The sequence below is a fragment of the Athene noctua genome, chromosome 2 (assembly GCF_965140245.1).
Source record: "Athene noctua chromosome 2, bAthNoc1.hap1.1, whole genome shotgun sequence".
Taxonomy (NCBI): Eukaryota; Metazoa; Chordata; class Aves; order Strigiformes; family Strigidae; genus Athene; species Athene noctua.
In genome coordinates, this window is record NC_134038.1 from 109,439,481 (window position 1) to 109,464,803 (window position 25,323).

Below are 25,323 nucleotides of genomic sequence, written 5' to 3' on the forward strand. Positions count from 1 at the left end.
TCATTTGCTAGGATTAACAACCAAAATTCTGAGCTAAAATTGAAATGAGCGTTTCGTCAGGATTTCACCCAATCACCCTCTAATTTATGTGGGCAGCAGGCTTTTATGATGTCCTTAGCTAGTCACGTTTCTCTGGTTTTAAATGTCTGGATTTTGTAAATATGTTCTTGGCAAACACAAAGGTGTCATGGGAACCATAACTGCTTTATAAAGTGATCTACTTTTGGATACTGCAACTGAACTGAGATGATGGAAACTATACAGTTTTTAGAACATCCAGCCGATGATTCACAACATCCAAATAATGCTCCTGATTCATCCTTTATGAAAACAGCCCAATTCAGCCTGGCACTACATGACCCTTCTCAGAAACTATTAGCTCTCATGCTAAAACTACTGAAGGTGTTTTTATGGCATAACTCCAAATTTATATAGATTCTTACCATTAAAAAAAAAAAAATCTAAATCTTTTCAGCTTTTACTTTCTTTCCAGATGAAAAATCTCAGAGGATACATGTCACAGTAACTTATGTCTGAAATTCAGGACGTATACACAAATAAAGTACAAAACTAATGAAGAAAAATAATTTCATTAAATTTCCCAAGCAGATGCAAATCTGAGCAACTTCAGTTGGTGCTGAAACAGAACTGGAAATGCATTTTTAGTCAATTTCTGCTTTCACATAGAAGTTTTGTTGAGAAGTTTATAGACCAAAGACTGACACTGGGCAGAAAGCCAGTGACTGACTACTACAAACAAAAAGCAAGCAGTGCTCACCTCTCAAATCAAACAATATGTAACACGTTTATCCAAACTTAGAGGTGAAAGTGAAATATTAAGCTTACATATATTTATGAAGACCCAATCAACACTGGTAGGAACTTGTGCAAACTCTGCTTCTTCTTTTTTTTTTTTTTTAAATTGCAGAATTATATATGAATGGAAGAAGGCCGTTGCAAATGACAACAGTTGACATGCTGAAGTATCCAAAGCACACAAGGTCAGGAGAGGTAGGAGACAATCTGGTTTGGTTAACACAACTATGTAAAGACTGTAAGGGATTCAGATTGTTTTACAGGTCTCTAATAAAAGAGTGTTAAATGAAATATTTCTAAATGAATTTATTTTTTTTTAAATCCCAGAAAGTACCATTTCTTCTACAGCATCATCCTGAAAGATATTTGGAGGTGGAATTACATTTAAACATGTTCCAGTTATACTCCCAAGGTGTCTATTGTCTATTTTTATAATATTCCTAGAAGGGATTCCATACAAACCCCAAGTCTGACATCTCACTTAGAAAATAGCACAAAGCCTTTTCTGGAGTTCCAGTAATCTATTCATGCCAGAAAGGGGTCATTTTCATTTCCCACATCTAAGTACTGCAGCAAACCATGTGTGTGCATCATGTTACACGTGAATGAATGTTATTCCAAACCCATCAGCTTCCAAATGTTTCTTTATTGTTTTCACAATTCAGAAAAAGGATAATTCATAGAGCCCTTGCTTTGTATTTGCTTTCAGCTCCACTTTCAACATACAAAACCCCAAACATCTTCTTGAACAAGTACTCAGCCAGCTTTTGCCTCTCTAGCTGCTACTTGTTTTTCCTGCAGTAGTTCTTCCTTCTTCTTGTGAAGCTTTAGAAGATATTCATCAGGCTCGATTCCTGCCTCCCTTAACTCTGACATGGCTTTCTCCAGTTGGTGCAACGTACGGGCACTCTGCACTTTTCGAGCAGTGATGTACAATGTAAACTCCTTGAAGCCCATCAGTTTACAGGTATCAACTTCACAGATATTTTTAACATCTTTGATTTTGTCCACCTGGGGGAAGAAAACTAAACCTGACATTTTTTCCAGATCTTCAATATTTACTTGGAACTCAGACAGCTGGTGACTGAAGCCTATGGGATCATTTGGCACCACAAAAGCCCCCAGTACCAAGGGCTCTGTAGACGTTCGGCTCCGTCTGGCAAGGACCACCTTGTACAGGTGGGATGGCACAGCTACATCATCCTTTCCGATTACCTGTGAAAAGGAAAGCTATGTTACAGATCTTATCAGTTGAGGGGGAAAAAAAAAAAAAAGAGTAGCTAATCCTACTATCTCTAAAAAGGAGTCACAGCATGTAACTACACATCAAATTCACGTGCAGCGTTATCAGACTACAAGCTTGAGGCGGAAAGCACCTGTATTGGGTGCGGCTGGAATGGAGTTAATTCTCCCCACAACAGCCCTCAGTGCTGAGCTTTGTGTCAGTAGCTAGAAAGGTGTTGATAACACCCCAGTGTTTGGCTACTGCTCAGCAGTGCTCACACAGCATCAAGGCAACATTCCCCCCTCACCTGGGAGTGGGTAAGATCCCAGGAGGGGACATAGTCAGGACAGCTGACCCCAACTGACCAAAGGGAGATTCCATACCATATGACATCCACTCAGCAATAAAAGCTAAGAGGAAGGAGGTGGGGAGGCATTTGTTATTACAGTGTTGTCTTCCAGAGCAACCACTACATGTACTGAAGCTCTGCTTCTCAGGAAGTGGGTGGACATCACCTGCTGATAGGAAGTAAAGAATCAATCTTTTGATTTCCTTTGCTTCTGCACACAACCTTTGCTTTTGCTTTAAACTGGCTTTATTTTGACCCACGAGTAATTTCCATCTTATTTTCTCCCCTCCCTGTCCTGCTGACGAGAGAAGTGATAGAGCAGCTTGGTGGGCAACTGCCATCCAGCCAAGGTCAACCCACCACAACACCATTTCATTGCATCTCCTTATATAGCTGGTCAGGAATGAGTGAGTTATTTGATGCCTGAATCTCTCACTTGAACAGGAAAAGCTGGGCAAAGAACACTTCACTGCAGGGTTATTCAGACTTTCCCAGAAGGTTCTCTGCCTTTCTCCTATAACACCACTGACTTTATATTATACTGTTAAGAACAATGATGCAGACAAAAGGTCAGAAGATTAGTCAGTAATTGCCTAAATATTTGTAAAGATCCATGACAAGAAGCTCTGGTAGAAGAACAAACTAAAGTTAAATGTCCCAAGCAGATACAACTTAAGTTACAGCTGAAACTGAACTGGAACAAACTTGAAAACCACACTTGGAAACAGGCAGTCAACCAAGACCCCAGCTCCCTAATCCTTCTGCAGACATGTAAGTGTAGCTGACCTGATGGGATGGTAGCGCTCCTTTCTCTTACTGCATCACACTTTTAATGCTTGGAAAGCTGTTTTCAATAACATTGGCTCTATACTATGTTCCTGACCTGACCGTTCCAAATCACGTAGTTTTTAAGATGTATTTCAAATCATCTGTAACTTACCTTCTGTCAGTTATTTTTTGTATCTCTATTACCCATACATGAGTTGCATTTAAAAGCTACGGTACCCAAGTAAGCGTTTTTCTGAGGGGTCCTGGATATAAAGAAGGACATTCAATGACTCAGTATCTTGGAAGAGAAGTCTATCCAAAGAAAATGCAGCTATTTCTTCCATAAATTCACTACAATTCAAGTTAAAAGCTTACATGTTGGGTTTCCTGCTGTGTCACTCGGAGCAGGATCCAGGAATTTAACTGAAGCACGAGGAGGGGAGGATCAGGACTGAATTTATGTGAAAATTGTTAAAAGCTCACACGTATATGTATACAGTAGACTGTGTCAGAAGTCCAAAGGAATATACCTATTGATGACAAATGTAATTTCTTCAGTATTCAAAAAGTGATGCTCATGCATACATTGTATCAGGCTTTTATTTTTTTCTCCAATATTGCTGAACTGAATCTGCTGTGCTAACAAAGTATAACAGGCTCACACATGGGAAATCTGAATTTTGCACAACTTCTGTATAACTGCCTTTCTAAAATCTGTGAATTTATTCTAACGGCAACGGAAGAAAAAGATGCAAGTGCCTTACAAAAACTACTTTATACATAAAATCCAGTAATTTGGTACTTTTCTCAGTATTTGCAATACCTGCAAAAGCCAAGACTGCTTGTTTTGATATTTTTGACAGGTTTTGTTACATACAGTTAAAATACAATTTCAGAGAAATGAGGTATTTTTTCTTTCACTGCCACAACCAATAACATTAATTGAAAGTATTTTACAAACTATGCCAGTATATCAGTTCAGACATGCTTTGTCCATTCATACATTCAGTATAACTCAATCACAAAAGAAACACTTCCTATATATGAAGTATTCAGCACTTCTGCAAAAGAAAATATGTTTATAAAACTAAACTTTGCCTGTGGCTACTGAGCCAAGGTTAACATCAATCTATTCCAACAGTTAACTTGTTTCAGATATTAATTCTTTCAGCGCGTGAAGCGTGCTTTCTACCTGTATCATCAGTTCTTTAAATGACTGGTTTTTAAGTTTTACTGGTTAGATCAAAATCAGAGAAAGTACCTTTAGGAGAAAGGGGAACCTCTGATAAAGGTTTTTTCATGTTTTGTACAATAATTTAGTAGTGATGTTACTACTGTCTCTGACAAACATGTGCTCTTAGATTTCTTTACTGTTACAGATTATTTTCTTCCCCTTCCCTAAACTAGGCTATTTAATGGTTTTGTTGTAGTTCAGACTCTTTTTTTTGTTGTAGAGTTTTTGTTTTTTACAAAAATGATCTTGTTTATGCCACCACTCTTCTAAATAAAGCTCTGCCTAGACATTTAACAGTCCTTGAAACTGGTAAGCAATAAATAAATGCCTTATGCCAAATCTACTTTCCCTTTCAACGACGACAGATGTCTTGATAGGGAAATCAGAGCTCCTGAGTGTCAAAGCACTTTGCATTTAGCATTCAGTGTGGGTGAACCCAGAATTACAGCTCCTCAGGATCAACGGCATAAATAATCAAATCTGACTGATGCACAGGTAATTTTAAAATATACTAAAAACTCCGCATCAACACCCTGTTGTATCTGGTGGGTTAAAACTGGGTTACAAAATGAACGGTATTGGGAGTTCAACCTGTTTGAGATGGGTGGCACTCAACATGCAATGTACTGGGGGTAGGAGGCATGGGGAGCCAAGAAGCACGAAAAGCCCTGAGGGGGAGAGGAGTGGGTTCATAGTTCCATATTCAGCCAGATGCAGGCAGTGACTGACGCTGCTGAAGGCAGAAGGCTGAAGTTCCTTCTCTCCCCCTGAAGCAGGGCACCTGCAGAGCTAGCACTGCCTCCCACCTCCTGCACGACCCCGGGGTGGGCAGGGCGGAAGAGAAGGAAGAGCCTGTGCAGAGCTGCACTGCACCCTGAAGCTGCTGTAGTGTCCCGAGAAGAGGCAGTAGTGAGACTAAACCCGGTTCCCCAGATTCTCACTGGGCCAACCATCTGCTGACCTGCAGCATTCCTGTGCAGTGTGGCCTGTCTTTTCCAGTCCTCTTCACATACTTTTTTCCACATGTATATGTGCTAGGTCCTCCTTAGCTCGACTCCTTCTCCACACCTCCCACACACATACACGTAAGAGTCCTCTGTCTGTTGTATAAAAGACTAGAGGAAGGGTGAACACACATATGGAGCTGCTACAAGTATCTCCAATTAGGGGGTATATGGCATATGTAAAACAAACACATGAATGCATGTTGAGTGAGCTAGCAGAGTGAACAGGGGACTGAGTCAGGACTGAGTGGTTGACTAGAAAGGCTCGGGAATGAATACAGCTGCACATAGAATAGTTAGGTATGAAATGGTGAATGCCTAAGTGGGTGCTAAGGGAAAACACACCCTGTTCTTATGTAATAATATGCAAATATATATATTCTATGCAAAATAATGCACATTTATGCATAGTATACGCATCTGTGAAGGAGAGAAGGAAAGAAGGAAAGAGAGGACTAGTTCAAAACAAAGGAAGGGTTGGCCTTTTGAGAAACATAGTTCTAAATACAACTCAACTCCATACAAGCAATGGCCATACATGTAATTTATGTGGAACTGAACTGGTACATAAGCTCTCTTTTGAGGGTTTAAATAAAGTCTAAGTAGTGCACAGGCTTTATACTAACTAGTCCTCTGAACAGCAGTAAACTACTTCTGTAATTACTGCAATGAGTTCCAATACTGTTAGTGACTGAAACAAACTTCAGCCTGCCAAATGGCCAGAGTCCACAACTGCCCTTCCCTTACACAAAACAGGGCATAAAGTTCTATCCCCAGCTCATTCTGCTGGAGAAGAATACCATCAAAGGAGAGCGCCTGATTTCTCTGACAGAGTAAATATGCATGAGAAAGAATATATATGTTTTTTTCCTGCAGTTTAACACTTACGTGAACCATGCACAGGATGCATCACCAATAATTTATGCAGCCAGTGTGACCCAATTATTTTTGTTAAAAAAGGAAATGCAGTTCTGCAGCACACCATAACATTTCCATCATTATGCTCTGTAATATACCACAATTTGCTTTTTATGGGAGTAGATTCAGAAGCTGCAGATGAATGTCTCCATGGAGTTGCCCCACACACAGAGCTCAACAGCCAGGGAAAAAAGTGCGATTCTGTGTAAGTGAAGTTTGCAACAGAAGCAATAGGTAGGCAAACCAAACTCAACAATTCATTTCCGATTGCCACCTAGAGGATTTTCCTACCTAACTACAGCAGTCTGAATCACTATTCTGATCTGCGCCATCCCATTTATCTCAATGCCTGCCTAACAGAGGCAGATAGCATATGCTCCTATTGTAACAGAACAGCAAATGGGTTAAGATTATCCATGCACACATGCTGACTTTGATTTGTGCTAGTCTACCCACAGGCAGCAGATGATCTTTCAGCAATCAATGCCTGAAACAGCTATCTGTCCCAGCTGGAGAAGAGCAACAGTTTTTAATAGTATCTGTGATTAAAAAAACCCCTCATGCACTAATACAAGCAAGAAAATACAGTAATGGCCTGCTGAAAATCACTGCTGTCCCACATGCCTTCACACCGTGTTGATAACAGGCCACAAGGTAAATTTTTGTGTAATCCACTGAAAATTTCCATTTTGCTATTCCTATAAAATTTTGCTTAATCTTTCAAATTTTCAACAGCTTCATAACAGAAAGAAAAAAGCACTCAAGCTAAAAGCCTTCTTTTTATAGCATGAAATATATTCCTTTTCAATCACTATTTGTGAAACCCAATGTGAAATTTCAGATACTATTTCTCTTTGCTGCCTGTATCAGTCCAACACAAAAATGTTAATTGCCCTAACTTTTTGCAGCTGCTTATTCCTTTCATTTTTGCTTTGCTCTTGTTTTCTTTGGTGATCTGGCCCTAGGACCGAACTGGTGTTGTCTAATAATGCAACATTATGATAATGTCATTTTCAGCATAGTGTTTATTGGGTTTTATTACTATTGACATTGTTATTGACATTCCACAAATGCATATAAATTTGTTATACTCCTCAATGCCCAATTAAACGTGGACAGCTGTCATGAGTTCAGGCCATTAAAATGTGTGCAATTCCTGACATTTAGAGATGTTTACATATTGCTAAAACAACAAATGTGTTGGTAAGCAGTTATACAAACTTAAAGAGCTCACAGGGACAGATAAAGATAAGGGCGGAAGTAACATGATTTCTTAAAACAGAGAGAACTCTAAGCTTTGACAAATTTGCTCTCATCGCTAAGTCACTGGATAGGGATTTGTCTTAAACTTGGCTTTCCTCACAGTTTTGACCAAATCATTAAACTGTTCTTGGTTGTAGTTTTTAAAACTGGAGGAAGGACAAATTTGATAATATGCATGGAGTACTTAACTATCACAATAAATAATGAAGAAATTTGCTAATGGCATCTAAGGTAAGTTTAAGCATATGGCATTAACTAATGTCACCTTCATGGTGGCAGTCAGATAAATAGGGGCAAAGCAGTCCCTAAAACTGACAGTTTGGAGTTTATGAGGAAGAAAACTCCATTCTTACATAAGCAGAAGAAAAGGAATATCTAAGGTGTAATGTTGGGACACCTGGGATTATATTAGAAGAAAACAGTGTTAGTCTTACTAGAAACTTTAAAACATGCACAAAAGTTACCAGGTTTTCATTTTATACTGGACTTGTTACAGCTTCCCAGAGTGGTAAGAAAATTATCTTCTGAAAGGGTAGGAATAATTTTTGAAAGGAAGGACTTACAAATCTAAAAGTAGTGTTTTGCCACCTAGTGACTAGAAGATGAAAATCAACTGTGAAGAGAATTAGCAAAGGACTGGCTTTTCAGGAGCAAGAGCCAGCTCTGGATTGGCAATTATCTGATATTCTCTTAGAACCTGGTAAACAGAAATCATATCCAATCATGCCTTACTTGCCAGCACACACTGAAGAGTTCTTGCATCAGAGGGTACCATCATCAAATACAGTAAAATAATAACTCCAGAAATTCCCTCTACATTCCAGCAACCGTTTCTTCACTTTCTCTCTGTATAACAACCAGAGTTTAGAACTAAGCCATACTGCAAACCAGAACTGACTGAAAACAAGCATAGACACAATTCTCTATGTAACAGTACTTCCATCTACATCTGTCAGTAAAAAATTAAGACTTCTGTCACATTTCTTGATGGACAGAATTCAGGGACATAACTCCTGTCAGCCAAAATAAGACTGTTGCTTTCTCTGTATAGACATTTATTTTGTTTCAGTCATAACTTGGAGGCATGAACTGACCAGGCCCATCAGATATTTTACTGTAGATATCATTCCTGCTGGTAGGACCCCAGATTTGACAAGCCAGAGCTTTACTATAATTTGATACAAAATTCTGTATAGAAAGAGACTTTCTGGCAGTATAAAAAAATTCCTCTTGCTGTCAGTATTACTTTATTTACTTGGTCATTGTGACAGAATTAACTGCCTTCACTCCAGTTTCTTCTGGATTTGTGTTATGCAGCACTGATTCTGTTGATAGTGGTTTTTTCCCCAGTATTTGAGAGAACTGTCAGATGGCATTGAGAAGAACTGAGGGGTATGAAGGCAGACCTAGCAATACAGAAAATAGAAAACAACACAGATAAAAATCACAGTAACAATCTGCAACAACACTGCACAGCCAAGCGCTCCAAAATGCAAATGTATGTAACTTCAGGAAAATTTAATTTGTTATGTCTGGTCTGATTGCTATTGCCAAAATGATTTGGCAATAGATGCTAAAAATCCTAAAAAAAGATGTTAAAAAAAAAAAGCGCTGAGCCTAAATACACAGTTATGGCATTAAAAGACAAGACACCTCAACCCATTTAATTTTTTTTATTTTAATAAAGAGGGTGTGTCTATGCATTATGATACTGTATTTACATGATGACAGACTACTGTTTCCACAGAAACCATTTAGGTTGCTTAACACTGATTTCACTACAGTCCCTATCACCACTCTTCCTATAACAAAAGGACCTTCGGGATGGGTACAGTGCTAAATAAAAGCAACCTCACAAATCTACCCTGCACCTTTGGTGTCTCTTCTCCTCCAGTCTTAACCCAGTGTCTCTTACTTTCATTTGTACATCATGTCTAAATTTAGGGCTGACAGAGCTCTAGTCGTTTACACCAGCTGATCTAAGATCCCTTTGTACATAAGTTTTATGGGACACGTATAATGGACCTAGGTCCATTAGTTGCCTGTGTAGCCTTGAGCCCATTTGGAGCAGCCAACAAACAGTAATAATCCCCAGATTTACTTCCTCCTTTAACATGGATTCCTTCTCCTATAGTATCTTGGCTAGGAGAAAACTTCTACTATTTCTGAAAACTGATTGGGGAAAACCATGAAGTACTACCTTAAATATAAGAGGTGCAATTTGTTTCCCGGGGACTTATTTGCCACAGAACCAGATCACAAGTAAGTATATCTTCTGGTACAGTTATTGTGTATCTCTGGCCCAGACTAGTCATTCAATTTTGACAATTAAACAGCAGACATGATGCCAGTATGAACCTAGTACATCACTAAAAAGTACATGAAAATGTCTTCATCAGCAAACAAAATGTTATCTAAACTGTACTTTCATTTGCCAAACATAGCCAATCTTTAAATTAATACTTACTACGATGGCATTGGGAATAAGAAGGGTGAAGCATTGAGCATGATGCAGTAGAATGACTGCAAAATTTGTATTTCAAACTCTAGATCTGCTGACAGAGCAAAATCACTAAAGTGACAGTCACTGGAGAACAGTAAAAAACCAAGACAATGTCATTTTGATTTGGTCTGGACAAAGATGAAAAACCTGCATCTGCTTCTCCAATGACACAGAAATTTTTCCTGTTGGCATTCTATTTTACATATATTCTCAAAATATGTTTTTCAGATACCAAGCACGGTCATCAATCTACTCTTTGCATAAAAGCCTCCACTGAAGACAGATGAAATGACAGAACATATCTGAGGATACAGCAAGTTCAGCCAATAGATAGAACAATGCTGGCATCTAAGGAGTTCAAGGTTAATTCCCTTTCTGGAATTAAACAGCAAATGGTACCAGAGTCCAAGCAGGAACTGGGAACAATGCCATGACCGATGCTCTGTTTTTCCTCTATAGTGATCTAAAAATAACCTTTTTGGATGTGTGATGAGAAAAACACCAGCCTGTAAAGCCATGGATACGTATTTCACCACTCCTTTAGCCAAAACCAAGGGAACTAAGATTGAAAAGAGGATCTGAAACAAATCAATGCAGACATGTTCACTGTAGTACTTCTGTGTTTTCTTTTTTTCCACAGTTCTAGTCTCAGAGAAGAAAAACACTAGAAAGAAGCTCAGCCTTAACAGTCACATTGCCAGGTTATAGGTTGGTAAGTTTCAGCACTACTGTGTATACTACAGCACTTCTCCTTAAACAGTACACAGAAAGAAAAAGGACATCTTCTCCTATCAGCTTCATAAGCCCAAACAATAGTGACTAAGAGCCTTTCATTTCTAAGTCACTTGCTTGAACCTAGCAGAGTTCACTCACAAACCCCAAACCCAACAGACCACTCTACTCCATTCTGAAGTCTCCCTCCCCAACGGACAACTTCAAAGGCAAGCACAAGAACTTGTGCCATAAAGATATTTCAAAATAACAAAACAATTCTCAGCCTGTACTTATTTACACTTCGGAGTGAAACCAAAGGAAGACCCAAATCAAATAATTTAATACTTAAAACAAAAAAAGCGCCTCAAATCAACATTTTACTTTTCTACCTGTAGACATCATTATCTGTACTTAAACAGAGCTTAAATGCAAATCAATTTACATTGTGAACCTCACCGTAGGAAACTGAATAGAGGCTTTATGAATGTGGCCAAATGGTAAAACGAAAACACAAATACTATCATGCCACCTTTTTCAATCTTACGCTGTACTTCATATATAAAGACCAAAACTGTAAAACATTCATAAAAGACCAGAGCTGTCATGAAACCCAAAGATGATGAAGACATCTTGGCAACAGACAAGAACAGAATGATATGATAATCAAAGCAGCGTGGACATTTTGTGCCACTATTATTCCATCACCGTATCCTGGTATTTTGAATAAAAGCAGCAAGATGCAGTGACTGTTCTTGTTTTGACCTGTGGAATACTAAAATTTACATTTCAAAACCACAATGGAGAGCCACAATCATTTTTCAGAAAAGGTAATCTTTCTCTTCTAAGTAAACACTTACCCCAGAGAAAGAGTAGACAAAGATGACCAAGATTAAAGTGAAGCAGTTGATAGATGATAAAACTGCTTCCTGGAAAATAATTTCCAGTTATAAAATGTTCAAGTCAGCTCAGGATTTTAAATTTTGCTATGTAAGACAAATATATATTTTTAGGGATAAAAAATAAGTGCAATATCCTGACAACTACAAGGAGCAAATTCCAGCAAGCTATGTGCAAGCCCGGAGAACTCTTATGGTACCATTCTGCATGACAGTAAGCCAAAAGCTCAGCTTGAGATTGTTGAAACGGAACATCTCTCTCCTGCTCCCAGCTGTGTGCTTTTGGACAGATCTCATGCTGTCACCAGTGAGCACTGGACTGCTCTGTGTGCTGCTCTATCTTTGTACGGCAGTGGAAAACAAGCCCAGTAAACAAATAAAGAGTCCAGTACAGATGGTTTGCTATTGCATTGGGTAATTAAGCACCTTCTCATGGAAGAATCTGACAGTCATAAGCGCTGGCATACAAGAGAAAGGACTGGAAAGTATAATGGGCAATAGTGAAGTCAGCACTCTCCCTTTGGGTGGCAAGGAACCATTGCCAGTCTACAGCTGACTTTGCCACTAGCTTATCATGTGGCATTGGTCATATCCCTTAACCACATCTTATTTATCCACTTGAAAATGAGCACAGTTGTCACCTTCCTCACAAAGATGTGGTGAGAACTGAAATCTGGAACGGCCACTGAACATGAAAAAGATAAATTATTATTACTGCATTTTCATATGCATAACATATGACTCTTTGGAAAAAAATAACAACAAATTCCAAATCAAGGTAGTGATTTTGTCACAGTCAAGGTTACAGACGTGTGCCTGCGGGGACATAAGGGACAGTTGTTCAAGAAATAAAAAGCTAACACAAAAAATTACATTCTATTATGACTGAGCTCCAAGTTCAATCAAATAGAAATCAGTTGTGTATTTATAATGGAGAAAGAGTGCCTAAACCTCATCACTGAACAAGCCGGTGTTGAAAGCTGAACATCTCTCTTTTTTTGTGTCTCATATGCCTCTGAAACAGGGGCTTGTTACAGCAAGCTCATTCATCGCTCCTCAGAGAACTAGTTGGACATCTGAATCACTCACGAGCTGAAGCTGCAGTTGATCCAAGTACTTATTTACAGGAAGAGTGTTTTTTCAAGAGGTGCAAAATACAGCATTTATTATTTGCTTTATGCTAGCTTTCATCTAGCAACTGAAAACAGCAATAATATCTCATTACAGTAGGGGCAGAAGGTAATACTTCCTCCCTTGAATACCTTACTACTCTCAGACCCTACAGATGTCTAAACACATGCTTACAAAGACTAAGTCAGGATGAGCAATAGTAAATCCACCTCTCAACTTTACAGCCTTTCCTATCTGTCTATCAGTGATGGTTTCTAGGCTGTGCACGATAAATCCTAAATCTTCACAGTATTTTAAGCAGGTAATAAAAATGGGGGACCAAAAGAAGAAGGGGGCGTATCAGTGCCATGGACCAGTGAATACAATGCATTCACCTAAAACCTACTGAACTTTAATGAAGTCTTTCAGTTGACTTTGGTATGCTCAGAATCTCGGCTGCAAGGCCTCATCTAAGTGATGCATATGGGACATCAGCAAAAAACTGCTTTTGAAATTAATGGAGCAGAGGAATTCCAATACCCTATATAGTTTTGAGAAACCCACATTAGCTTTGTATTGCAGTTTCTAAAATGTATCAATAAATGATTGAATAGATGCCTATATATCAACAAAACCCACTAACTCTCTGCTTAGATACTGTCATGTATTATAGAAGTCAGAAAACAGTTTACTGCAGATTGCAAACAGACATTTAATAGATCTCTCTTTGGAAATAAACCAAATTATTTTAAAATTTTACTTTTTCAAGTGTAGGCAGGATAGAACACCTCTACTGAACTCATCCCAACTAGTCTTGGACATCTCATATATTTTGCATGTACTAGGATGTTCAACTGTTTTATCAAGCTATAAAATCAATTTTAAATAAATAAATAAATAAATAATTACTGCTGCAGTGTTAACCCAGCAACATATACACATACCTGGTAAGTAACACTCTTCTTTCCATCATCATTTGTTTGAGGCAAGGTCAGAGGTCCAGAAACTACCCAAACATCCTCAAATCTCTCAGTCAATTCCCGACAATACATTTCCATTCTGGAACATATTTGTCAGACAGGGTAAAGTCAGCTAGGAAAACAACATAATATTTGAAACATAGTATGAAGGGCATGATGAAATACTGACAGTTTGGGAGCATTTTTCCAACCTCATGTCATTGACTCACAAGCCAAGGAAGGTAAAACGCAGGCCCAAGTCATACTTTCCACTTGTCCTTATTTACAGATAGGCATGTGTAATCACACACATGTGAAAAATGGCCTTACCACCTGTCCTAAAAAACTGAGTTCTCTACTTACTCCCACACCTGACACTAGAAAGATACTGTTGATAAGTCACTTGGGATTAGTGAAATACTTCTTTTAAACAGCATGTTGGTGGTATTCTTACTTTGAAGGGTTTTACCACGTTACTGGATTTGTATGTTCCTCCCTAAGGAATCAATGTCCTGCAACAAACATACAACTCTTTCCACAGCTCTAACTACTTAAGAAAGTTTCTACATGCCATTGCCACCAAGTCTACTTATTGGTTTTTTTATATAAAACTGTTTAAAAACAAAGTAGTAACTCCAGAAATAGTATTATTTTTGCTCTTTAAATTAACTGATTTAGTTTACAGCATAAAATATTTCTCCAAATCAGGTTTCTGGATCATGCCTATTTTACATAAAAGGAAAGACTATAGCCTCTCTTTGATCTGACATCCCAGATGTTATAGAAATCACATACAGTGAGCACCCATCGGTCCTTTACTAAAGACAGAGTTGCACTTCACTCAAACAGACAAACACAGCAGAACAGGAGACAGATGAGTCCAGCTAATCTGGCTGCCTCTGAAAGGCAGAGGTTTCTCCCCCGGCTCTGTCTCATCCTCACTCCTCATACCTTTCACTTGGGCCACCTTTAGCACTCTTAATCTGTCAACAACCCTGAACAAAATTAGGATTTTGTGCTGGGTGAGTTAAATCAGCTCACACAAATCAGAATTAGCAGGAATGAGCCCCATGAATCAGAATTAGTAGGAATGAGCCCTTTCTTCTCTGGTAATAGTGAGCTGCCATGTGATACACCAAAGCATTGACCACAAGCTAATTTTTTTCCTGCTGTTATCAGCTTTGCTTCCAAGCAGCTCAGTTCCTCACGCTGTCTCATGGCGTGGCAATACAAACACCACCTGGCACAAGGAAAGAACAGGAATAAATGCAGCGGTGGAGAAAACTGCTTTTGATGGCTGCAGAGACAGAGATCAGAATACAATGACCAAGAAATCACACTCAATGCAAGACAGAAAATAACAGTTAAACATCAACAAAGAAAGAAGCATGCATGTTGGTGGGAAGAGAATGAGGAATAAATACTAAGGTGCAGTTAGACCACACCACTGAACCAATCTTATAGCTTACTATCTAACAGCTTGCTGACAGATGAAGTCCTGCTCTCCCTTTTCCTACTGCTCCCCTTGTCTGCCCCAGATGAACAGTCCTACTCCATCTTCCACGATGGCTCTGGCCTCATCTCACCAGTTGATCCAATTTTCTAATCTGGCAGAAACATAACCAAGCAAAACATAATGCAAATCAGTTTAACTGGGTTAGCAAATGGAACTGACTCGCCACAGTCAGGCTAGTACCAGAGCTGGAACTGGGAAAGCAGAAAAAAAAACATTGCTGGAGTGTGAACACCACTTTAAGAAACAACAGATCATTAACCTAAGTTGTGTTGTCTACCTGCACCTCAGAAGAAACAAGCAATTAAAAAAAGGGAAAGAGTACTAAAGCCAGGAAGGCATACAACACATGCGAAACGTGATACCCTTAAAACTATTTATTATTAAACAAGTGACTGACAAAACAAGTGGCACAAATACCTTGTTCATGTATTTAAACTGTGAGGATAGGGTGCTGCGGTTGGGAGAAAGTGATAATAGTGGCTTAAATTGTGAGGCTGATAGTGCCAGAGGAAATTTTCAGACAGTCCTCATGATTTTCTGAATAGGCAGAGATCCTACTCAAGGGAAATAAAGAGGGGTTCCAACACTGAATTGGCACAAATGTCTAGCTTTAGTATAAAGAAATTTTATGCTCAAATACCTGAGGTATTAAAACAATACAAAAAAAAAAGGTCTTAAAATGTTACAGCATTTTATTTGTCTATAAAACAGTATAACCTTACTGAATGCCTCATATGATTTTATATGCATTCTTGTAAAACTGGAAAGCAGTGTGTAGTTGAATGATGATGTATTTTTGATAGACTTTTAGTACAATACTGTACATAATTTTGCTAACCTTCCCTTGAGTGGACCCTGTGAAATTCATCATTTTCCCCACCTGAGTCTTAACGTTCTGTAAGTCCTATGCAAGAAGCACTGGATGAATGCTACTTTTATTAATGTTTTTTTCTGCTCAAAGGAAGGACAGAATAAAAATCTTACACGAAGAAAGTTTAAATTTAATCAGCCACTCACTTCACCTCAAAGCTGATCCAGCTGGCACTCACAAGTGATGGAGAACCTGCCTGACTGCTGCTTGGAAGCCAGCACTTGAAGAAACACCTAAGACCTGAAGTAGTCATGACTCAGTGGGGAGCACTCAGTTCTCCAAATTGAACCAATGTCCACATAAAGAGATGTGAATGCTCTCACACTGGAAGCACTTTTTTGAGGAAGAGATGTTAAGACAAGATCTAAATCCCTTCCTTGCTTCTACTGAATCTTCCTTAAGGACAGAGATGTTAAGCCTGCTACCTTTATCCACATCAGCCAGAAGAAGTCCTCTACAGTTGGATGGAATACAGAAGCAGTCATTTTACTGTTCTTGTGCTGCAAGGACTGAGCTCCCTTTCATTTCAGAGAAAGTTCCTATGGTGTCTATAGATAGCCTACAAAATGTTCTACAATACTTAGATGTGAAGAAGCATTTTTTATTTATGCCACTGCCTGATATTCACTTAATTTACTTACAAGCAATTTCTCACCTGTTCCAAAATCCAGCATTATTTTCGTAATTCTGAGGTACGATGTTAGACAGATAAAACGTTTCAGCCATAGCTCTCTGCATAGAGAAAGAAAGTAATATAATTTCATTGAAACATTTACAAGCTGGAAACATTTTAGAAGTTTTTGGATCAGAATCCATTTCTATTTTAGTCTTAGCATTATCGACTTAAAAGGTCAGACAAAACCTAAATCAGAACATCTGCAAAATTATTTTGGATTAAGAAGTGCATAACTGAGGTGCAAACCTTACAAAATGTATCTACTTTTTTGGGGGGGGGGGGGGGGGGGGGCGAGGGGCGGGGTATTGATAGAAACGTAGCACAAGAATACAAAATTCTAGAGGCACAGGAATTACTATGTCACCTAGTATCAGTTTTGCAATTCTTTGGGAGCAACTAGCTACTCTTTTTTTTGAATAGGAAGGATGCTTTAACTCATGCTTTTCATTTATTTGACTGCCTAATGGCTTTTTCTTTCCCTTACAAGGGAAGGTTTTTCTAAAAATATTCATCAATATTTTACAAATACATAACATGCAGGCAATGAGATAATTTATGAAACCATAATGGTAAAACATCTACATATTTGCTTTGTTTTATCATTAAAAATTTTCATAAACCTCTCTGAACTGAAGCCCACATATCTCCAGATGCAAAGAACCTGGTGCTAAAAAACTACATATATAGGATCATAGAACAGAAGCACATACTGGTTTGGGTTGGAAGGGACCGTAAAGATCATCTAGTCCCAACCCCCCTGCCATGGTCAGGGACACCTTCCACTAGCCCAGGCTGCTCAAAGCCCCGTCCAACCTGGCCTTGAACACTGCCAGGGAGGGGGCAGCCACAGCTTCTCTGGGCAACCTGTGCCAGGGCCTCACCACCCTCACAGTGAAGAATTTATTCCATCTAGTCTAAATCTACCCTCTTTCAGTTTAAAACTGTTATCCCTCATCCTATCCCTACACTCCCTGATAGAGTCCCTCCCCATCTCTCCTGTAGCCCCCTTATGTACTGGAAGGCTGCTCTAAGGTCTCCCCAGAGCCTTCTCTTCTCCAGGCTGAACACCCCCAACTCTCTCAGCCTGTCCTCACAGGGGAGGTGCTCCAGCCCCCTGATCATCTTCGTGGCCTCCTCTGAACCCTCTTGAGTAGGTCCATGTCCTTCTGATGTTGGTGGCTCCAGAGCTGAATGGAGTACTCCAAGTGGGGTCTCACGAGAGCGGAGCAGAGGGGGAGAATCACCTCCCTCGACCTCCTGGTCATATACGCAGGAAAATACAGGAGAAAAAAAGTTCTAAGATCTTAACCCACCATCTTCATAGGTCCCGTACTTGTCAATACTTTTCACTTACTACTTCTTCAAAGTGAAGGGGCTGACGGAACTCCTTAGAATAATGAGCAAACACTATCAGCACTAATTAAACTGTGAAATTAAATGTTTATGATCCTGTATTGGAAAGTTTGTATCATTTCACTGCATTTCAAGCCAGGTCCAAAATCTCTCCTGAACTGGTAGCTCACCAGCAAGAACTGCCCAGATATCACAAATAAATAACCACAGTAGAAATGACTGGTTCTTTCATCTACCACATGCCACTACACTGTCACTCTGCCCCACTGCACACTCTTCTGCCTAGCAGAAATACAAATTCAAACTGCTTCTTAATTGACAAATTGCTGCATTATGCACATTTCACAGGAGGATCCAATAAATCCAAGGCTGCTTTGTTAGTCAGCCAAGGCATTAGGGCATGCTTTTCTTATAGCTCAAATAAATGGCAGGTGAAGACATTTTATAGACTGAAAGAACTACAGCAAAAGAAGGTTCTAATTTACCTCATACACATTGCCAGAAAGGAAAAAGCCTTTTAAATCATCCAGGCAATCCCCTTGCCAATACAGAACAGTACTTAACAGCATCTTTGCTTTGCCCAATCTAGCCTTAAATATCTCAGCACCTGTTGGCCAGAGTCAAGTCATCATTCCCCGTCTCCCTTTAACTGAGCTTCAGAAGACACTTTCAAGGTTTGTTTGGTGAAGGTTATCACCTTTATTTTACAGGTAGACAATCTGACACAGAAGAGATTAGAAGACTTGCTTAAAACTGTACTGTACAAGATATACTCACATCACCTCTGTCAAACAAGCTAATCTAGGTGTGATTTAATGAAGAGAGGTGTATCACCAGAGGATGCACCTGATTTAGACGCCTGAAGCAGACTGTGAGAGCATCCTACAGGGCTGTCAGGAATAGACCTTGTAACTCCAAGTCCAGTGCGCATCAATAATGAGATCATGTTCCATCTCAAAACAAACTGCAAAAGGAACATTACACATTACTTTTAAGGGTCTTTTGACCCTTTACAACTGATAAACACAAATTAAAAAGAAAGAGAAGAAATCCTACTGTTGAAAATTTGTTATCTCCCGCTGGTGCCATGTGTCCTCGTGACCATCCACTCCCAAGGTAGTCTTCATTGACAGCACTAAACATTAGAGGGATGTTAGGATCTGGTTTGAATTTACAGTGCCTTCGGTCTGCATTGCCTGAGGAATAACACACAAAATTGTTAGGTTATCATTAAACTGTCGTAACAAGAAGAGAAAAAGAACTGGTTCTGTCATAACTTGACAAATGACCCATGCTTAAGGATTCAATATGTTAATCTAAATTGAGTATTTTTCTCCTCAACCATACAAGAGAATGCAGTTTAAATATCTGCACTCCAGTCCTAAATTAATTTCCGATACACATTAGAAATTATAACATGGTGTTTTATAGAGAAAAAACAAAACCAAAATATATTAGTCTTATCATAAATGCAGATTAACATTAAAGGCAAAATTGCTAAAGAAATAAACCGGTATAGATTCACTTTTTATGACAATGAAGACATACAGATCTTCACCAGCCGCAGTTCCATTTTTTTGTTTGATCCACTACAAGTATTTTTTCTTTTTCCAACTCTAGCCTGGAAGTAGAACTGGTGTATCTTGAGAAAGTTACACTTGGTAAAATAATAAGCCCATTCACGAGAAAAATCTTAAGTGTTTTATTCTTCATGGGCACAGAAATAAGTGTAGAGATTTCCTGCTCCTTTCCAAGATTCCCCTTCTGTCTTCCCAGACATTTGGTAATTATGCACAAAAATGACTGTGCCTAAGTATTTTGGTAGACAAAACATTTTGGGGGGAGGATTGTGAGGGGACCTAACTTAACTGTTGGAGAGATGGCAGCCCACTCTCAAAGAGAGCCCAGCTGCTGTCTTTGCTGGGGAGCCTGTGCCTTCATCCCAGGTTTACCGGCCATACACCTATATTTGCATTCTTGAACTGTGTAGAATCTCAGTCAACTCCTTGGAAAAGATATTACTCACTGGGCTGCAACTTTAAGACCACTTCATCCCAAACACTGACTGCTTCATTGGAAAAGCAATGGCCAGAAGAGACTTTCATGAATTATTCTGGCACTGCCAACCTCCAGTAAGAGATCATCTTTCGTACGTAATGACCCAGGAACCAAGAATATCCATAGGAGCTCCAGAGAAGCAGCAGAGGCACGTGCAAGGGCTGTCTCAGCTGTGCCTGTGCAATGGCTCCATGCAGGCAGCAGCACAGTGTGGAGCTAGAAAACTGGCTTAGAGCACCATCACTGCTGCCCACAATTTATTTTTCACAAATGACAACATAATTCAAAGTATCTAAACCATACTGATTTTTTTATTTATAAAATTCAGTGTGTCACCTAAGGCATAATTGTACAGATGCAATATACAGGACCTTTATACAGTCTCTTTTAATTTAAGTATGAAACAGGACCTGTACACACCAGAGAACTTTCCTCAAGCTTGGTACTTTATAAAGTACTTCCTGTTGCAATACAACATGAGGGACAATTTCCAATAGTGATCACTGCTATCTGTTAAAATTATTCTTTCTTCTATAGCTGGCTGTGTATACACACACAAACTGCACGCACTCTGGCCTTTTTGGCACGTCAGTATTATCACTGAGCGCATATGAACCCTACACTTCCTTGTGCTCCGTAGTGAGAACATGGTACATGCTCTCCACTTGGCAGCTCTCTGAAGAACCCAAGAATATGCAACAACCACAAGGAAGAAGGGGAGGGGTGGAAAATGAGCGTGCATATGGATAACGCATCTCTTGGAAACCAGTGGCTCTAAGCTATTTACTCTTCGTTGCTGACCATCTGTGCATATGTCCATAGAGGTGATGTCAAAACAGAGAGGTGGTCAGAGCATCTTTATGCAGTGCAGGGAGAAGGAAGGAGCTTCACTTCTCTTGTCTTTTTTTTGGTAAAGTATGTGACATGATACTTTAACACAGGACTGATGCTTAGGAAGCAACACTGACAAGTTTATCAGCGTGCAAAATGACCCAATTATGATTTTTAAAAAATCATATTTAATCTCATTATTTAAGACAGTGTAATTTATCGATTAAACTTGAAAAATTGAAAAATATATAGTCATTTATTCTCTGTTCACTGCTTTGATAAAAACAGTTAATTTCTTCTGTAACCAGTTTTGTATACCTCATTTACATGTCAAGCTAATTTCTTTTCACTATGTTTTTTAAACATTCGAGTTCTTACTTATCACTAAAATACATTTTTTTTACATCATATCCTTTCAAAACTTCAGGATATGGAAGGCTTTTGTGACCTTCCCTGAACAACACAGTTCCGCTTCACATCTCTGGTAGAGTAGCTATCAGATAGAAATCAGAGCCGAATGCCTCAAGATGCTTTAATTTTAACTTGCATGTCAGTTGTATCTGGTCATTTAGAAAACATTTTAACAATTCTGCTGTTAAGGCCCACTTGAAAGTAAGCCTGGAATTACTGCTTTCTTCTCAGAAAGAAGTGCAATCAATGATGCTACTTAGAGGTTGGTTATAAATATTTTCAGGATCACGCTTTTAATTTTGAAAGGTAATTTGAAGACAGTGATTAAGATATATTTAGAGGGGTACTGCGATCATAAAACATTTTACAATTATACAGTTACCTCCATTACTAATAATTTCCCTTATAAAAACTGAACTAATGCTATAAACTTAATTTACTGTGACTGTATACCACTCATATTTCATTCACTACTGACACCAAGAAAATCACTGAGTCTCTGTCTTGCATTAAGAAGAGAGGAGAGAGTGTTAGATAATGCACATCAGAAAATACAACAGAACTGCATCAAAGTAAATAATGGCTGCAGTGAGCAGGTAATGCCCTACCTAGCTTTACTCAATTACAACTATTGATGCCCTTTGCTCCATTTTTATCTCACAAATGGACATTCATCTTTTCTTTCCATTCTGAGCAAATCTCTTTAAGATTGGTAGATGAAACAGTCTGGCCACTAAACATGTTGACTCCACAAGCATTCACACATATGGGGCAGTACTTAAACTGACATAAATTGGACCACAGAACTAACTATACTAGCTAAGAAAGCAAGAGCAGTTTTTATGTGCTTAAGTAATCACTGAACTTTGCAGGTCTGAATCAGGTGAGGAAATTTTCAGTGTTTCATCTTTTCTCCATTCATGTTTAAAAGAGGTAAGCTAAGCTTCCTTCCTGTAACATGACTTAAGAGTATTTACACCAACATGGCTGTATTGATCTGGTGCTTACAGACTATTTCATAAATTCATAACAGAAATTTCTCATGGAAGGTAGCTCTAGTTCTTCTTCATTCGTCCCTTTCATACTCAGCCCATGGGCCAAGTGTACCTTGCAGGCTTCAGGACACTGTACATTCAATACCAGACTAACCCCACCAAGGGAAAGAATACTGAAGAGGCCTGCCAACCTGAAGTGACAGTTCTCTTTTAAATCACTTGCAACATCAGCCTTAATCCTGTCATGAAGCTGAAATCCACCTAGACGTCTTCTGCCTCCAGTGGGATTGTGAATGGGTGGAAAAATCCATATCTAGAGATCACTATAGGATTTTTCTCCCTGCCTGCTCCTGGGTCCACTTTCTGTGAAGAGCAAAGCCCATTCTGGGCTTCATAAATGTAAGTAAATAAATCTATACATACCCAGCGTCTTCTGTTTTGAGATATGTTCAATCACCCATCTAGGCACCCGTTTTGCCTGGTCATAAGACAGTGCATGATTTGTATAACATCTGGTCTCTGTTCCAGCTTCAGGGAAGCCATATTTTTCCAGCAGAGACTCTTCCACTGGTTCTAAGGAGAAAAATAAACAGAAAGCCATCAAAAGATGAAATGTGATCACTGATGACATTAAGAAAAGCATCTCAGTTGATGTAAACATATTGTATAAGGAACTACTTGAGGCTACTGCCACAATTCCTAAAAAAATATTGAGCACATTACAGTAAAACTCCTTTTAACCAAAAAAGTTGTGCTTTTCATTCTGTCCTCGCATAAGGATTTCAGCTCTAGGACTAACTCATCTACTCTAATGCCAACACGTATCTACTAAGCAATCGCTCTGGGCTGGGCTTCAGAGGAAAACAATCAGATATTTGGGGACAAATCAGGCAACAAGGAGTTGCTGACACAGGAGACCAACACACAGATTTCATCCTTCAGAGCTGGAAATTGCATTCCTCCTCACAAACTGAGATGTATGAGTTGAGCACAAGTGCAAGTCCTGCCCTTGCCAGGAATGTGTACACTCTGCTGAATGAATGAAAGTTCCTCTTTGAGATTATTTTTCTTTTTTTGCAAGGAACATTTTTCTCTCATGAAGGAATATTTACATGTGTCTTACTGACTTCCTCATCCTCCAGCCATCTGTTTGACAGCAACTCAAGTTTTTAGAGCCATTCTTCCTGTGCTTTCTAACTCTCCAGTACTTTTAAAACCTTCAGGCTGCAGAGAAAACCATTCATTCCCACCAGGCCCTTGTGCAACCCGGCAGCTCCCTCCCCACACCTTGCACCACCACCAGCCCTCACGTTTTTTCCCCATGCCTCACACCCCTGAGAGCCCCCAGATTTTCCCCCATGCCTCACACTCCTGCCAGCCCCCACGGCGAGTGGGCCAGGGCCTTTCCAAGCAAACAGTCACCACCCGTGCTGGCCTTGTCTCCTCGAAGAAGCACAGGGCAATCAGTAACTGAGTTTAGTTATGGCCTGACTTGAACTGTGTGTTTAAAAGTGAACGTAACTATCTAGAGATGCATCTATATATTATGGAGACGTTACCAGCTCACACAGGACGACTGCTCTCAGCTCCCCACTGCCATACGGAACATTTGCAGCCATCGTGGCCCATGCATGAAACCGCTTTCCTCACGTCACCAACACTTCGGTGTGAGCAGGTATAGCAAGGGAAGCGGCGTTTCTAATGCAAGTTACAGCCTAGTATTCCCAAATAACCTCCTCCCCCGCCAAGACTGGCGCGGGTATTCGGTGAACTCCCGGCCCCCTTGGGCACCCGAGGATGGAGGCAGCGGGGAGGAGGGTGCTCCGTGGGTTGGGAGCGGGTTTAGGGGCGGGGAGGGGGGGTGGGGAGGGTGTCTGTGGGGATCGGGGCCGTGCTGAGGCGCCGCCGCTCCCGCCCAGCCGAGCCACGGAGCCGCCGCGCCCGGCCTCCCCCGTACCCGCGGCGCTTACCCTCCGGCAGGGCTCCCCCGGGGACAAGCTCCGGCTGGCTCTGGCTGCGGATGAGCCGCCACACAGCCCAGCAGGACGCGGCGGCGCCCACCGCGGCCCCGCAGACGAAGCCGCGCAGAAAGCGGCGGTGGCGGGGCAAGGCCGCCATGGCGGCGGGTCGGGGCGGGACGGGCGGGAGCGCCCCCTGCCGGCCCGCGCGCGGCGGCGCAGGCTCCTGGCCGCCATGGCGGCATCGTCCAGCGCCGCAGGGAAAGGAGACGACCCCGGGGCAAGGACCCGCGGGGAACGAGCGAAGGGGAATTTTCCCGAGAGCTGTGAAAAACGGAAAGCGAAAGCGCGGCGCTCGCCCTCACGGGGATTACAGGAACCGCCCGGAGAGGGGTGGCTAAACTAGTCCCCAGCTAGTGAGGCTGGGGGTGATATCCCCAGGATCCAGCCGCAGAAGGGGTTGGATTTCGTCAGCATTTGGTGATTTGACATCCGATTTTTTGTCAGGAGAAGCACCAGTTTGGTCATTACTGGTTTTGCCTCACAGGTGCCTGTTACTGTCCACATTGGCCTCATGTAGGTCCACTGTAAGCATTTCCAACTCTGCACCAAGTGAGAGGCATTTTTTCAGAAAAAAAAAAAAAAAAAAAAAAAAGGACCAGTTTAGCAATGGAATACACCAAAACATGAGGGCGGCATCACCATGCCACCACTTCACTGCACACAGCTTGCCTGGAGAGCTCTGGCCATGTTTCCATTTGTGGCTGAGGGCATCTTCTTGCCCCATGTGGGGATTACAGAGCTCACCGTGTTGCTATGAGTATAGGGAGCGCAGGTTTTTCACAGGATCAGAGAATCACCTAGGTTGGAAAAGACCATGGAGATCATCCAGTCC

General features: G+C 40.4%; 1 protein-coding gene across 3 annotated transcripts; it reads right to left on the minus strand.

The window, feature by feature from the left end:
* Positions 1–1,121: 1,121 nt before the first annotated feature.
* Positions 1,122–24,594, minus strand: EXOG (exo/endonuclease G). Of its 3 annotated transcripts, XM_074899872.1 has the most exons (7): positions 24,441–24,591; positions 22,894–23,043; positions 19,232–19,371; positions 16,802–16,878; positions 13,745–13,859; positions 11,652–11,720; positions 1,122–2,031 (listed from the first exon to the last, which is right to left on the minus strand). In XM_074899872.1, exons 1-7 carry the CDS (start codon positions 24,586–24,588, stop codon positions 1,573–1,575), a joined length of 1,158 nt encoding a protein of 385 aa, XP_074755973.1. In that variant the 5' UTR covers positions 24,589–24,591; the 3' UTR covers positions 1,122–1,572. The 3 variants fall into 3 exon arrangements, with proteins under 3 accessions (XP_074755973.1, XP_074755974.1, XP_074755975.1); XM_074899873.1 differs by lacking the exon at positions 11,652–11,720 and having other exon boundaries at positions 1,126–2,031; positions 22,894–23,046; positions 24,459–24,591; XM_074899874.1 differs by lacking the exon at positions 11,652–11,720 and having other exon boundaries at positions 1,129–2,031; positions 24,441–24,594.
* Between the last annotated feature and the right edge of the window lie 729 nt (positions 24,595–25,323).